The 16,943-nt window shown below is 41.7% G+C and overlaps 1 protein-coding gene across 1 annotated transcript; it reads left to right on the forward strand.

The window, feature by feature from the left end:
- The first annotated feature begins 6,463 nt into the window (after nucleotides 1-6,463).
- dtx3la (deltex E3 ubiquitin ligase 3L a) lies at nucleotides 6,464-13,582 on the forward strand. Its single transcript, XM_086160716.1, has 5 exons — nucleotides 6,464-6,541; nucleotides 9,227-9,309; nucleotides 9,421-9,572; nucleotides 12,823-13,031; nucleotides 13,108-13,582. The coding sequence occupies exons 2-5, from the start codon at nucleotides 9,228-9,230 to the stop codon at nucleotides 13,175-13,177; spliced, it is 513 nt and encodes a 170-aa protein (XP_086016842.1). The 5' UTR covers nucleotides 6,464-6,541; nucleotide 9,227; the 3' UTR covers nucleotides 13,178-13,582.
- The last annotated feature ends 3,361 nt before the right edge of the window (nucleotides 13,583-16,943 follow it).

Genomic DNA, 16,943 nt, shown 5'->3' on the forward strand with positions numbered 1-16,943 from the left:
ATGTATAACCTGGGAGTTGGACACATGCGTGCTCCGTCGATGTATCAGTGCTGATATATTTTGTACTTAATTTCAATACCGTAACCCGATAATAAACGTGGAATTTGCAAACGGAAAACATCGGGTGTAAGACAAAATACACCTCTCAATGAGCAAATGTTTAATAAAAATAAAATGTAAGCTGTTAAAAAAATAAATTATGAAAATTAAAATAATGAAGCAAATAAATCAATAAATAAATATATGTTTTCTTATCTGTTGACAGCTGTTTTTATTGAGGGCTGGATCAGTAATACCTCTAACAGCAGTTTATGGAATTATCCACAATATCGTTAAAGGGGAGTTCAGTTGCAATTGATAGAAGACAATCTTTTAATCATCTCCTCTCAGGCATGAAGCTGGAGTTTACCTGATAAGATTAGTTTTCGAGAGCATGAGCTCTCTATCGCGGAGAACCGCTCAATTATCTGCGGCGCTGTCGTCAGATATTACTGACATCTGCACAGAAAAATTAGGTTAAACAACCAAATAAATGAAGATGAGCATGAAGCACCCCTCCCCATCCCATCTCTCTTCCCCGGTGCACTTTGTGAGCAGTCGCTCACCTCATCGCCTCCTCCTCTGCACCTCCCTTTACCTCTCACTTACCTTGTTTGCCTCCCCTTTACCTCCCTGCTGCCTCTCCATTATCTACCATTTACTGTCCCTTTGTCTCCCCATTGCGTTCTTCACCCCGGCCTAACCAGCCAGCATCGCCGTTATTGGATAATTTGGCTTTCGCCTACGTGTCTGTCAGCTAATTAAATGTGTTGTACACTGTCTGGAGAATGTCACAATTGATTTTTCCTTCTGAAAGGAAGTGGAGAGCCATTTAATTTGAGCAGGGGCCCACTTCACAAGCCCTCAAAACACACACACACAAACACACACACCCTAACTCCCATACACATTCCATCTCTAAAGAGTATCTATTTCTTTATTCCGACCCTTTGCTTTGCCACGTCAAACACTGACCGCAGACCACCGTCATGTTTTGCCACCTTCAGGTGTACATGAATGTGAAGGAATCTCACAAGCATCTCTGAAACAGTAATCTGAACCATTTCCCTCAATATTATAAACAACGTCATTATCTGACATCCATCTTACATTTTGCATTGAAAGGCAAGGAGTGCGTATTTACAGGATTGATTTTAATGTGCCGCCTACCGTATGTTGCCAAGCTGCAGTGTGAAGATTCAAGGATTCAAGACTTTTATTGTCAATACACAGAGTGCAATGAAATTTGGAGACAGCAGCTCTCGGGTTCAGTGTAATCAAAACAGACGCAAGCCAACGTTAAAAGGCAGGACACAACACAACAATACAACAATAGCAGCATCTCTGGGTTAGAGATATGTGGCGCAAAAGGAAGAACAGACGAACAATGAAAAAGGGCCGAAGCAAAATGTGTCCATTCCGTTGTCACGTTTCTATCAGGATGTGAATGCTGATAAACAGAGCCAGCCCAAAGTGATGCCCTAGGTGGGAGTTTGTATACGGCCATCTTACACTTGCAAAAAAATTAAATCCCATTGTCCTTTCCATTGTATTTAACACATGTTTTCAATTTACATGCTTTACAAACAATAAAAAAATCTGAAATATAATAGAGATACTCTTACCACAAACAAAATCCTGTCATTATGTGCATACATAATAATCATAATAGTCATTTTTACAGTTTTACATTTTACATTTTACATTTTACAATTTTCTTCTAATTTCACAACCCGAGCCCTCCATGCCATTTAACATCAGAAAACCTAGTCTTGCTGAAGTCAGAGGTCTTCAGAACGGCATGAACCAGTGCCTTGGCAGGGCTGAGTTCCATACAAAGTGTGCAAACACTGACCAAAACTCATGAAGAGGCGTTGGAGACTTATCAGGGTTTATGGCGGAGGGGCAAGGTGGCAGAGGGCAAAGGGCGTTTGTATACCGAAGGTGGAGAATACGAGGGATCATCTCCCTGCTCAGCTTGGAAGGCAACGTTTTTTTCAAGCTCCTTTCCAACTCGCACACCAAGTACCGGTAGCTCCTGAGGAATTTGTCCATCGACACTGCAGAGGAGTGGGGATCCAGGCATGTCAAGCTGTATTAAGCACACAAGAGAGGTCACCCAGTTGATAAGTGAGGCAAGGGAGAACTGGGGAGACCTGGCGATTTTGGGGTTGGACCTCGCCAATGCTTATGAATTGATTTTGCACAAGTTGGTCAGAACAACCTCAATGGCACACCAATTCCCAGAGAAGGTTATACAGCTTAGCAAGCTTATCCAGAACTTCCATGGTAGCTTCAGTTTAAGATTAACATCTGAGAACATAACATCCACATGGAATTGGCTGGAAAAAAGCATCATCACTGGTTGAACTACATCAATAGGGCTGTTTGCCCAAGCAACCAGCATGATTGTCATATCAGCAGAGCTGAAGTCCCCTGTCGAGGTCTGACCTACGTCTTCCTCCAATTCGAGCCTCCATGGACAATCTGATGGTTACATTAACGTCAGTAACAGAATACCATTGGCTCCTTCAAGGTCTCATGGTTAGTAGATCGGCTTAAGAAATATTGAAATATGTCAATTTTTTTCTCCAATAAACACCAGGATAATAATTCCGTAATCACACCTAAGCAGCCAAAATGTCACATTGAACATCAAGAGAAAGTCAAAGAACGAGAGCCAGAGACCAGAGCCAGACCACCGATTGGATACAAGACATTTACATATCCTGACTATTCAAATTATCCTGGTAATTTCACTCATATGAAGTCCTGAAATCACACTATTGAAACAGGTAAGAAAAATAAAACCAGATGATACACAGTGAGATGCAGATTCATTTAGGCCTCAAATGGTGAAAGCATAAAAAATTGATATAGTGTGACATCTGTATGATTAGGATCCGCAGATTATTTATTCTTCATCATCCTCTTCTCGCTCCAGCTCTTAGTTTATTTTAGCGCTGTTTTATGCATGTGTTGCTTGAGTGTGTAAACACTGCATGCAACTGTGTTGAGTGCACGCGTGACACATGGCTCTGCGTGTCAACGACCATTAAAATAATATTTAGGGTTGTGGTTAAAAGGGTCTTGTTAATGGTCAGAAGACGCCGCAGGGATGAGGCACAATTCATTTCAAATTGCTTCAATTCAGCGTGAGAGAGTGCACAAAATAGAGAGAGCAAGGGATCTCAGCCGAAGTCTCACTCACGCCGTAAAACACAGAGTTGCATTTCATTGAGATTTACAGCAAAACGGAGCCGTGGTGTTTGGCAGCTCCTAATGGTGCCGTGGTCAAAACGCAGGATATCACATGAAGAAATTATTATAGATTGCTACGACACAAAAGAAGATTCAGTGGATGGTTAATGAACCAGATGTTTTCTCAGCTCGGACGGCGAGTGTTTCACAAGCTGAGCTGAATAAAAACCAAGGGATAAAAGTAAAGCCCACCCCCTGATACACACAAACACAAAGTTATTTTGCAACCTCAGAGCTTTGAGTTGCTGCTTAGCACTTCCACATCAAGTTTTTTTAAGCTCTTCCCCAACACAAACTTCCTGGGGGACATTTCCCCACCCTAGACTCCAAACCAATGTTGATGTTTTTTGTAATACATGATCCATCTGGTTGTATGTGTGAGCAATAAAACTTTGAATGATCCACCTCAATCCTGTCACCCATGTGAAATGCATCCTATGGTTATGTCGAGTCCGATTTTTGTTTATCTAGTACCAAATCTCAACAGCATTGTCTCATGGCACTTTCCGTGTCGCAGGTTTGGACCACACTCGTCAAAATGATTTACATAAACCTGATAATCCCCGATGAGCAAGTACTTGGTGAGGAAAAACTGCTGTTGGACGGATTTAAGCGTGATGCAGGTGGCCTTCTGTCTCGACAGATTGTGTTAGAAAGAAAAAGAGAGTGAAAGCTAAGGACATGGAGATAAAAACCAAAAGTGTGATGGAGACGGAGGGAGGAAGGAGGGTTGGGAGGGACGGGGACAATGATGTATTACTGACAATAAAAGTAGTGGTAAGTGATACTGTAATACAGACTTGGGCATTTTATGGCCTGGGGGCCACATATGGCCCTTTGTCAATCCCTGTCATGTCTGGCTGGGATCAATCAGAACATGAATGACAAAACATTCTTGTTGAAATCTTCTCGTATAAATATCCTACTGCACTGTTCATATTCATATCTATAATCATATTTATAATAATGTTTACACTCTTCCTATCAGCACATATCCAAATGCATTGCACACAACAAAGCAGGAATTTCACTGTACATGTTTCAACATTGTACATGTGGCAATAAACGCTTTGAATCTTGAATCTTATGCTAACGGAGGTGTCGTTTGTTGGGGACAAAGGAGCGACTTTTTCAACAAGATTTTGGATGACTGAGAACCTCCACAGACAATGACAAAAACATGCATTCCGTTCATGTTACACAAGTGTGTTACTTTTCTGTTATCATTGGTTCGGCCCTCCAAAGAAATTCAGCTTTCACATAAGGCCCCTTGTAATAATTATTTGCCCACCTGTGCGTTTATAGCTTCCATATTCATAGTTTGTAGTTACAATTAACAGTTAAGACAATTCATATTTCATTGTATTTCTTATTCTTCCTCCTTTCTACTATTATCTATTACTGTTATGTTTTTTACTTGAAACTCTGGCACAACAATTTCCTTCGGGATTAATAAAGTTGTTCTCATCTCATCTCATCTCATCTCATAAGAAAAGAAACAATGGTGGTCATCAGGCAGGACCGCTGCATCAGATCAAGCCATGCCAGCTGGAAAACCCACAAAATGAGAGAGCCCGGGGACTCGGTGGAACTCATGAGGTTGCTGTCCCGCATTCCTGATGCCGAATGGTTACTTTGCCAGTTCACCCATGACCTTTGGCAGAAACTACTTGATCTGCTTTGACACTATCAGTTTTCAGATCAACTTAAAATCATACAGATCTCTCTCTCTCTCACACACACACCACGAACTCTGCTTCCTCTTTGATGGGCAAATTCCAAATAGGTTTGATCACGGTTTATCCTTCCTGGTCCGACTTGCTTCAAGCATGCATTCAAGAAAACCCCCCATTCTTTCATTACTTCCCGTCAAACCACATCCTAGGATGAAGGAATGCAGTCAACTCCAGGTTTGACCAACACCTGAACATAGGTCTCACCTTGCATTTCCTGGCCAGATACACCGTGTCTTTGCAAATATCTTGAAAATGAACACAGCCTTTTCATGTCATACCTCGAACAAACATAACTGTCCTTGTTTTGCTAATATCCCTTCCTTCGTATTTATGTGTGTTTACTGCGCCCGAAAAAAACATCCACAACTTTTGTGTACAGATTATCGCCTGTTGGAATGCATCACTATCATATTAACTTCCCTAATCCCAATCTCAAAGATCTTTGCCCAAACTTAACCAGCCTTATGAAGTTTGATCTTAACCCTAAACCGCACGTTTGACCTATGAGGACTCTGGATTTTTGCGACACATTTTCACTCTTGACTTCTTTGAAAAGAGAATTCCTTGACATGGGAAATCATATATAAATATATAAATATTTATCCATCCATCTTCTACTTATCCTGCACTCAGGGTCAGGAGGGGATCCAGCTGTCATCGGGCAAGAGGCGGGGTACACCCTGGACTGGTCGCCAGTCAGTCACGGGGCCACATGTATGGACAAACAACCATTCACTCACTTAAGCATTCGAGGTAATTTTTCCCAGTTTTTTCCAATTAACCTCCATGTTTTTGGACTGTGGGAGGAAACCTGAGAACCCGGAGGAAACCCACGCAGACACGGGTGGAACATGCAAATTCTACACTGAAAGCTCCCCTGGTTGGAATTGAACCAGGGTCCCTCGTGCTGTGAGGCCGGAGCGCTATATACACATATACATATATATGTAAATTACACCACTGCTAGCATTAAAATGAGTTTACTAAATTTGATCACTAATGCTTTTCTAATAGCCTCACAGTACTCTTGTACCCATAAAATCCTGAGATTTGTCAGACAACTTTTAGTTCTGTACTTTTACTGTAACCCGTGGATTGCTGCCAGAAATGTGTTTTGAAATTCTACTTAAAAAAAAAACAAAACTTGAATACTGAGTTTGCACTTGTGCAATATATTCTATATGTATCTTCTGTGCAATAAAGCTACTCTGTTAATGGTTGACTGCCATGGAGGCCGGCGTGGAATTCCTTCACATTCTTCAGTTGTCGCTCAATTTCTCACTCACACACAAACACATGCTTTACAATTGTCAGTGAAAGCTGCCGTACCAGTTGGACAGTCACTCAACAATGAGCCAAAGCCTGGCAAAGACACGCCCACCTCAGTCTTTTTGCAACATCTCATGTCATCATGACCTGAACACACCACGAGACACACCAGGAGGAGAGACAGTGAAGGAGCAACTCTCACTGAGGCGTGTGGAGACGAGAAGCCCCTTCATCAGGTACCGATGACAGCCAACACTGTGATCCACTTTGTTAAACCAATGTGTGTGTGTGTGTGTGTGTGTGTGTGTGTGTGTGTGTAATCACAAGGCAAACGTATTCACTCTTTCCAAATCATTATAGACCAGTCTTTCTTTTTCCTCTGTCCTTTCTTTAAGTTGATGTTGAGACAATATGAATTATAACCAACCAATTTTTGAAACTATATATATTACGGGAATTGATCAAAGTTTGTACCATAAATACCATCAAGGAATGTCCACCTTGGCGGTTGAGGAATTTAAATCCTGTCAAACAGGCCCTGCACTCTCTGCGACTAACATCATTGGAAATATATGTAATTTGTAGCAGCAAATTACAGTACATCACACACCGAGAGCTGAGGCATTTGTTTTAACAGCTTGACTCACTAGATTTCTACTGGTACATAAGGTTTTACATGTTTCAGGAGGAAATTCTGATTAACACATTATAAAAAGTTGCCTTTGCCATTTTTTATCAATATTTTGAAAGCGGACAAACCGGGTTAAATAAATTGCGGATGTTGACTCATACTTTCATTTGCTCCAACTGAAGGCTGAATGAGAATTACAGTCAGGCAGGAAAAAACAAAACAAAAACAAAAAATACCAAAAAGGCACGCAATGGTAAATTGTACTGTAACTGTGTGCTGTTGCTTCTATTTATCTTCCTCTTAAGACATAATCTACAAGCACTGATATGAGTAAATGTAACCGATTGATAATTGTAAAATGTTGAACTTGAGAGAGAGAAATGGGCCCAAAATGAAAAAGATGAATATATGGGGAAAAACTTGAAAAACCTCGGAAATAAGATTTCCATTAGGAAACTATTTTACAACAATGCTGGATCAAAGAACTGGAAGTGAAACTGGAAAGATGAAGGCCAGGAGGAGAAGGGAGAGGAAACAGAGAGAGAGAGGGATCATGTCAAGCTTAAAGAAATAATTGCAAAAGCAGACAGCGAATTGCGGTCAAAGTCTCTGCTGCTGCTGCTTAAAACATCGCCGTCCCTACATGTTTGTCCTGTAGTTTCACACCAATTTGCACCTTTTGGAACTGATAAATCTGTGTCAAGTGACCTTTGTGTCCCCCCTGATTGAGGCAGGGCAACAACTGTTGATGGCCTGTTGTCAAAACTGCCAGAACTCCATCTTTGACTGGTGATTAGCAACACTTTACACCTCCTGGAAGCTTTTTGTTTTTGTAGCTGATCTCTGTGACATCCGCTCTGCAGGATTCAGCCCTGATTCGGAGGGCGTTCAAGACTGATGCAGACTTTTCTTTATTAAAATTGGATCCATTATTGATGTATTTTTTTAGTACCTGAGAGAAGAAAATATCGAAAAGGTGAGCTCACCTATGTTTCCTGCGAGAGATGCTTTAGGGAGTTGAGGAATAGTGGTGGAGTTCAAACCTTCAGTTTATGGTGCATTAGGCCACTTCAAGATCAAATGCTGTGATTTTGTAAAATTTATTGTCTACTTTTTGGACTTTTTTATAATTTCAGTTGAAGTCCAATTTGTGATTACAAAGTGCCAATTTAGATCGGTCCCTGTAAGGAGATCAATAGCTAGAAGTGAATTTATAGTTAAAAATGTGCAGCTTTAGAAAGAAGATTTAGATTAATGTGTGGTTATAGCAATTTTATTTTTCCATACATTTATTAACCTTACGCTTTTATAGCCAAAGAATGAATTCATCCTCAGATGAGTACACAGAAAACCAGGCCAAAGGTGTGAGATTCGTCCGAAGATAGAATTTTGTTTTCTTTTGTCTGCCATAATATATCTGCGCAGTGTATTGCCATTTTCACCAAGATGGCACAAAAAAAGCATAAGCAAAATCAAATATTGAGCCATAAATGTCTGAAACTGGGAGGCCCATTCCCTTTCAAAACGTTGAGTATATTGGTATAAAAAATGAAAATTAATTGCCAATCTGTCATCTTTTCCACCAGCAAAAATTCTGGGACCCACTTAAGTTCTTATTTTTCCTCCTCTGCCATTTGTTGTTTCTGAGGCATAATAAGGAAACAGATCAGACTATAATGAGCAATACGTTTGTTTTCACAGAGATGAAAAACTATTTGTATTTCTATACTGACTCCTTATGTCTATTAATTAGATACAGTATAAGAGTATAAAAATGCAATTAGAAAATTTTATTTAACACCTGATGTAGCCTCGCAGATTATAATCCATTATCAAAGCATTTTTTTTGCGAATTTATAAAAATACCTTCATGTGGCTCTCAGATGCACTGTACCATCCATTTAAGTGTGTGTTTGTCAAAAACTGTAACACACCTGAACATACCTGATCAGTACTTGCTTGCTTTCTCTGGTTGGTGGGGCAAATTACAATTTATTACTATTATTATTTATTCACATATTTACAGGATTTTTGTTGTGTAGTAAAAATATATTTATTGTATTTCAGACTTTTTGTATTTCTTTGTAATTTGTTAAGCATGTACATTGGGGTGACATTTTATCTTACAAATTAAAGACATGGTAAAAAGGAATGATTTCTTTTGTAAGGGAGGAGGGCATCATATAAAATCTAATTTTAATACTCTTATACCACTTTCATGGATGAATCTGCTAACAGAGTTATGTTTGTGATCACTCACTTTCTCCGTGGTCTTCATGCTCCGTCACAGGATGGGAAACGGTGAGAGCAGCGAGAAGATGCACTGTAACCGCTATCTGAACGGACAAGGCCCCCCATCACTTGAACATCAAGGTCCATCTCCACATCACACTCATAAACACACACACACACACACACACACACTGGCGCTATATCACGGTCTATATATTGTTTCTGACTCACATCTTTTCTCTATGTGCACAGTTAAAGACGGGACATTGGGAACACACAAACTGCCAACTGGCTGTCAACCAGAGGGCCGTATGACATGGGTGGTCCTGCACAAGGATCTACCAGGATTCCCCAATGACAACACCCTGCAAATTAATTATATCTTCAGTGATGGAATACAAACAGTAAGTGTGGGACAACAGCTCACTGTGTATTTAAACACCCCATATCTCTTCACTTTATGTTTTATTTAATTCACAAAAAACTGTCAATTCACTATGAGGTCACAGAAGTATTTTTCTTCATTTTTTCCCCTGTTTTTTTCTCGTACAGTCCTCCCTAATATATTCAATTCTGCTAGATTCTGTTGTTTGCAAATGAGCCCCCCCCCCCCGATCTGAACCTGAGTGGTGTCTTATTATTGGACTGCTATGCTCGTCATGGATTGTCAATGGTAAACACCATGTTCAGGCATTAAGGTGTCCATATGTGGACTTGGCAGCAACACACCTCAGGCCTCAGTTCTTCAATTGACCTTGTGGTCGTGTCGTTGGACTTACGGCTACATGTCCCGGACACTCGGGTGAAGAGAGGGGTGGAGCTGTCAACTGATCACCACCTGGTGGTGAGCAGGCGCCGATGGTGGGGGAGGATGCCTGTCAGACCTGGCAGACACAAACATAACGTGAGGGTCTGCTGGGAATGTGAAGCAGAGTCCCTTGTCAGAATGAGTTTCAACTCCCACCCCGGCAGAACTACAACCACATTCAGAGGGAGGCAGTGGACATTTAGTCCAAATGGGCCATGCTCTAAGTTTCCTTTGTGGAGGCGGCAGACTGGAGCTGCGGCCGTAAGGTGGTTGGCGCTTGCAAGGCCAGCAACCCTTAAACCTGCTGGTGGACTCCGGCGGTGAGGGATGCCATCAAACTGAAGAAGGAGTCCTATCGGGCCTTTCTGGCCTGTGGGGTTCCGGAGGCAGCTGCCAGGTACCGGTAGGGCAAGCGGCATGCAGCTTCGGTGGTTGCTGAGGCAAAAACTCGGGCGTGGGAGGAGTTCGGGGAGACCATGGAGAACGACTTGCGTTGGGCATCGAGGAGATTCTGGTCCACTATCTGGCAGCTCAAGAGGGGAAAGCAGTGCTCCGTCAACACTGTGCACAGTGGCACACTGCTGACCTCAACTACAGACATAAATCGGTGGCAGGAATACATCCAAGACCTCCTCAACCCCATTGAAATGCCTTCCAATGAGAAAGAAGAGCCAAGAGACTCTGGGGACACACCCATTTCCGGGGCTGAAGTTGGTGATGCAGACATAAAGCTCTTCAGTTGCAGGGCTCCCGGGTCAGATAAATGGATAAGGACCGCCCTGAGTTCCTCAAGGCTCTGGATGCTGTAGGGCTGTCCTGGCTGACATACGTCTGCCGTATTGGTTGATTGTCGGGGCCAGTCTGCTGGACTGGCAGACCGGGTTTGAGGTTATGGTTCAACTGCAGGGGGATCACACGCCTCAGCCTCCCTGGTAAGGTCTATTCAGTGGTGCTGAATAGAGGGATCTGAGGGAATATGGAGAAGAGGGTTCATCGCGTTGTTGAACCTCGGATCCAAGAGGAACAGTGTGATTTTCATCCTAGGCGTGGAACCATGGACCAGCTATATACCTCCTACAGGGTCCTTAAGGGGGCATGGAAGTTCGCTCAGCCAGTCTACATGTGTTTTGTGGATCTGGAGAAGGCACTCCACCATGTCCAGCGAGGTTTCCTGTGGGGGGTAGGTCCGGGAGTATGGGGTACCAAACTCTGTCATACTAACTGTTCGGTCCCTGTTTGATCGGTATCGGAGCTTATTCCGCATTGCTGGTTGTCCGACTTTTTTCCAGCGAGAGATGGACTCCACCAGGGCTGCCTTTTGGCACAGATTCTGTTCATAACTTTTATGGACAGAAATTTCTAGGTGTAGCCAAGGCATCGAGGGGATCCAGTTTGGCCGCGGGATCGATTCTCTGTTTTTTGCAGATGATGTGGTTCTGTTAGCTTCATCAGGCCATAATCTCCAGTTCTCAATGGAATATTTCGCAGCTGAGTGTGAAGTGGTCGGGTTGACGATCAGCATCTCTATATCTGAGACCATGGTGCTCAACTGGAAACAGGTGGAATGCTCACTCTGGGTCGGGGAGGAAGTTTTGCTCCAAGTGGTGGAGTTCAAATATCTTGGAGTCTTGTTCACGAGAAAGGGAAGAATGGTGCGGGAGATTGACAGGTGGATGGGTGCGGCATCTGTAGTGATGCGGAATCTGTACCGGTCTGTCGTGGTGAAGAGGGAGCTGAGATAAAAGGTGGAGCTCTCAATTTACCCGTTGACCCACGTTCCTATCCTCACCTATGGTCACAAGCTGTGAGTAGTGACCAAAAGAACGAGATTGCGGATACAAGTGGCCGAAATGTGTTTCCCTTGCAGGGTGGCCAGACTCTCCCTCAGAGATAGGGTCAAAAGTTCGGTCCTCTGTAAGGAGCTTGGAGTAGGCCCTTGCTCCTCCGCATAGAGAGGAGCCAGATGAGGTGGCTCGGGCATCTATTCAGGATGCGTCCTTGACACCTCCCACAGGAGTTGCTCTGGGCATGTCCCTCTGGGAGGAGACCACGGGGAAGACTCAGGATACGTTGGAGAGACTATGTCTTCAGGCTGGCCTGAGAACACCTCGGGGTCCCCCTAGAGGAGCTGGACCATGCGGTGGGAGAGAGGGAGGTCTGGGTCTCATTGCTGCAGCTGCTGTCCCCGCGACCCGACTCCGGATAAGCTGGGGAAGATGGAAGGATGTGAGCAAATAAGAAAACACAGATATAGGCAGAAGATACCCACAATCTCTTATCCTCTTGGATGACATTTATGGTATTACAACCAAATACAAGTTCAGGGTGAAAAACACAAAAGCACAAGCTGGCTTTGTTGCAGAGAATTGAATGTTAAGACCTTGGTCCATTCTTTTTTTGCAAAAGTAGCATCATGGGGGCCCCCTCACAAAAACATTTTCCCACTACTCCTCCTCCTTACATCTAGTTAAGAAAGTCTCCAAAATAAAGAGTTTACATATATGCAACATTGTGTGAATTCTAAACATGGACTCTATTAATGCATTGGATTTGACTTCGCCAGAGTAAAATACACATGTCGACATGTTTCATTAGGACATTTCTTACATTAGACACCTGTGTTTCTTGCAAGCATTCACAATTTTGAGATTTTCGTGATCTTACCTGTTTGTTAGAACACAGTGTCATGAGAAAAAAGGAACAACTGTATAAGTAGCACCTATATCATGAATTAGTATTATTAATGGCAAATATATATAAAATAAGTGTTTAGTTTGCTGTCAAAACAGATTATCCCACAGTGGGTCCATGTAAATGTACCTGAAGTTCATTTTCTATGCCTGCAGGAGAAACACCCACACCCTGGGCAGCCGTATCCAGGCATGCGCTTTTTTGCTTACCTGCCAGACAACCGCGATGGCAGGAAGGTCCTCAAGTTGCTGGAGAAGGCCTTCAACCAGCAACTCCTTTTCACCGTGGCGACCAATGAATACGGAGATGACGTAGTGTCTGCTTCATCCATTCCCCTAAAAACAGAAGCAGACATAGGGGGGACGTAAGTACAATACACCGAAAAACGATTCCATTTGAAATGGCTTTATCTGGATTCTAACTTTTAGTTTCTCCAACAGTAATGGATACCCAGACCCCGAATACCTGAAGACTGTAAGACTATCACTGAAGGGAAAAGGCATTGAATAACACATTGCAACATACAATTGTGGGCATTTTATGGTTGTTGATGTTTGGACTTTTGCCGACTACAATTATTTTACAGTTTATACACAAAATGCAAGTCCACAGAATGCCATATCTCATTTGGATTTTTGTTTAAATCAACCACCATGTTCAGTTCAAATGTACAGTAAATATAGGGGACACTGAAATTATCCAGTTCTTTTAAAATCCAAATTTTAAGTTATTGTTTTTTATTTGACCCATTGCTTTTTTTTGTCCTTTCGTTTCACGTTTCTTTTCTTTTCATGATATGGTTTTGTTGTTAAAAAAACCTATAATATTGAGAAAGAGAAAAAAAAAAAAAAAAGATCTGTTTTGATTAAAAATAGAATTTTAAATCAACAATATTTTGTCTAAATTTTCCCATTACACACATGCCATCAGCCATAGAAATTTAAATGTAGTTTCTGAAGAATGGGACATTTAATTATCAATTTGACAATATAATGATTGTGTTGCAAACCAAATGTCTTAAGATTTACGCTAATTCATGTCTAATTCTCATCTTGTTTCAGGCTAATTTTGATGCCGAAACCGTGATGAAATTAGCTGCAGTTAACTTAGATTTATTGTTAGGGTCTGACATTGAAATAATATTGGGACTCGGCGGAACAAGCAAAGCACACGGAAAAAGAAATTTTGTAAATGAAAAAGAGTAATGCAAGAAAAACCTGCAAATAGCAACAATGATGTTGACAGTTACATAGCTGGTAATAGCTGAAATGATAACAATAATAAAGCTGCTACAGCTTTAATATTCATTGAAAAATAAATTAAAATTAAAAAACAGAACAATGGTGGACACCCAGCAAGACCGCCATAGTAGATCACGCCTGGGAACCGATGACATGAGAGGGTCCAGGAACTTGGGAGAGGGCATGGGGTTGCTATGCTCATGCAAGTGCAGACAGGATGGGAATAGCGGTAGGAGTAAGAGAAGTGCATCACTGGATGACTGTGGAGGTTCTCAGTCATTCAGGTTAAAGTAAATTCTTGTCAAAATCTTCTTGTCTTGGCAACTGGACTTGATTTTCCTCACTTGAAGACGTTTCATCTCTCATCCAAGAGGCTTCTTCAGTTCTGATCATGGGATATCCCTAGGCAAAAATAAGCCTATGGCAGCATAACTAGTGTGGAAAATACTGGAAGGTTAGGCATGTAACGATGGCTAAGTATGTGTGAAGTCAAGAGTGTGCAGTAAGTAGATACTTGCATTGGAAGGTAGGTTCTTAGCCTCTACTTGATGGTTTACAGTAAAGGAAGCACAGAAGCCATAAACTTTCCCCAATCCGTGAAAAATCCTCAGTTAATAAACAATATTATAGGGAAAATGTCCCATTGCGATTTATTCAAGACACGTTGATGGACCCCCGCGCGGTCATTGTTTACTATCATCATACTGTTAAAACAATCATCTTTGTTAATCTTCCCTCAGATCCCTCTGTTGTGTGTTTGAGACATTGAAGGCCAGAAGCCTATCCCAGTGGGAAATGCCTGGGATAACAGAGTTCGCGGGCCTAATTTCTTCTTCGACCTCCCTGCTGTACCTACAGCTCGGACACTTTCTCGCTGGTCCATTTTGCCAAGTGTGAACTTTCCCAGTTTAATGCAGGCATGATGTTCTCTCCAAACTGAATTACAGCCAGGTCCTTGCACTCACAATAAAGTATAATCACATTTGGGAGGTCTGTGTCATCCAGGAGCCTCTAAAACCACTTTCTCCTGGACACACACACAGACTCACACACACACACATCTGCCCACCACCGGCGAGTTACACACACTGTCAAATCTATCTTCTCTGCGACAGACGAGCATATAAAATGTACGAAACTACGTCATTCTTCACAGCTCCAGAGAATAGGAGGCTCGCAATGTTGAAGATGTTTTCTGTTGTATTTTTCCCCACTTGTTAGTCCCTTTGGAGCATATTGCCTCACGATTAGTAAGAAAACGGAATGGGTAAAATCATAGGTGGGTGATGAGCACCAGTGTTAGCTTTTTTGAGTTAATAATGATAATAAAATAATGTAAATTGTGCAATTTCTTTTTAATCTGTAATTTTTTTATCTTTCAAAAATATAAGGAAAAGCAGGAATTTATACATATATTTATACATATATACATATATTATGAAATTATTTATGATGAAAACAAACCAAATGAAATATTTTAGCAACTCGACATGGGGGTTTAGTGTGCTATCATCTTCCCTTTGTCATTGTGGTTTTAGGCCTGATATGCGGTTTAAAGTAGTATTCCATTGAGCTCTCTAACCAATTCAAAGAAAAATAAATAAATAACTAGAAAATCAACTTCAATTCAATTCAATGCAATTCAATAAATAATCTAGGGAAATAAAACAGGTTGGATGATTGATTTCATGAGGGCAGCGGAATCACACAACTGAAATGCAGTATGACAGACTGAATTGTTGGAAGACGGTCTTAAAAGTGGTTATAGGCAAAGAAAACTCATAAAAAAGGCTACCGGGAGACAAACAGATGAATATGTGATATGGGTTTGAGTAATGAAATGGGCAACCATTGGGTTGTTTGTTCATACATTCAGACGTACAACATTCACTCCTTAATTCACACATCTGTGTAATTAAGGGTCTCTAGTGAACCGACTGCCTGTTTTGGGACTGATGGAAGAACCCGGAGAACCGGGAGGAAACCCACGCAGACACGGGGAGAGCATTGATATTTCACAGAGAAGGACCCCCCCCTTGGTATGCCACAAAGTTCAAAGTTTCGAACGTTGAAGAATACTGCAACTGTGATGGTTTCGCACCGTGCTGACAAATCTCAAAGATTTTTAAAAAAGTAAGCTGTAGAAAAATGAAAAAACTCATAAGCCCTGGATCAGAAAGACAAAGTCGCAGAAACACCTCCAACATCTGATCCTGTATACGAGAAAGGCAAGAAATCACACATAGAGAACTTTACTTTGGAACAATATCATTTATTTTACATTTTCAGACGGAGATAGTATTCACACATTTAAAACACGACAGGAGTTCAGGTAAGAAACACCTCATTTTATTTTTTCCACCGGCAACAGTGTATTTGGGATCTGTTTCTGGAAGCTTACTCCTTTTATCACAATCTGCTCTTATTATTAAGCAACATGTCTGAAACGGATGTGTTTGAAAACATTAGCATACCGCCTGTCTCGTTGTATAAATCAGACCGTACGCAGCCAAATAGCCCGTCCTCTGAACGAATGAGGCCTGATGATTCCACATCTGCGGTTCCATTCTGCTTGTCTCTAAATCAACATGCCTGATTTGACTATTTGGCACATCATTAAAAACTTCATCAGCCAGGGAGAGTCTTTGTTTTTATTCAACAAAAAAGAAAGGGAAAAAAAAACAACTTTGAAATAACAATATTTGGTTCACATAGTCTTTTAGGGATGCTACATGTCTTTTGGGGGAGTTGGCCACCAAGTCAGAAATAGCTTCCTTTACATTCATCTTAGTTTTTATTCCTCAGAAGCGACTCTGTCCTCACAATGCTATCAGAGACCAGGTCACAGCTGGTCTGCTTGCCATTCCCTGTGCGCTCACTTTATCCCTTTTACAAAGACCCAACAAAGGCCCATATAGGCCTATTTTACCGTGTTGTTTCTCATCCATGGTGAGTGGAAACCATGTATGCAGCTCCCAGCATTCAACTAGATCTCGTGGAATGTGATAGGATCTTAACCCCCGTGCTCTTTCCTT

This window comes from Fistularia commersonii, chromosome 15, assembly GCF_037954325.1.
Source record: "Fistularia commersonii isolate RoL2024-O1a breed Wild chromosome 15, RoL_Fcom_v1.0, whole genome shotgun sequence".
Lineage (NCBI taxonomy): Eukaryota > Metazoa > Chordata > Actinopteri > Syngnathiformes > Fistulariidae > Fistularia > Fistularia commersonii.

Excerpts from the sequence above, each read along its gene's own strand:
- dtx3la (XM_086160716.1), top strand. The coding sequence starts at position 9,228 with ATGGGAAACGGTGAGAGCAGCGAGAAGATGCACTGTAACCGCTATCTG. Across the intron at positions 9,310-9,420 it reads CCCATCACTTGAACATCAAG|TTAAAGACGGGACATTGGGA; the intron begins GTCCATCTCCAC and ends CTATGTGCACAG. Across the intron at positions 13,032-13,107 it reads GAAGCAGACATAGGGGGGAC|TAATGGATACCCAGACCCCG; the intron begins GTAAGTACAATA and ends TTTCTCCAACAG.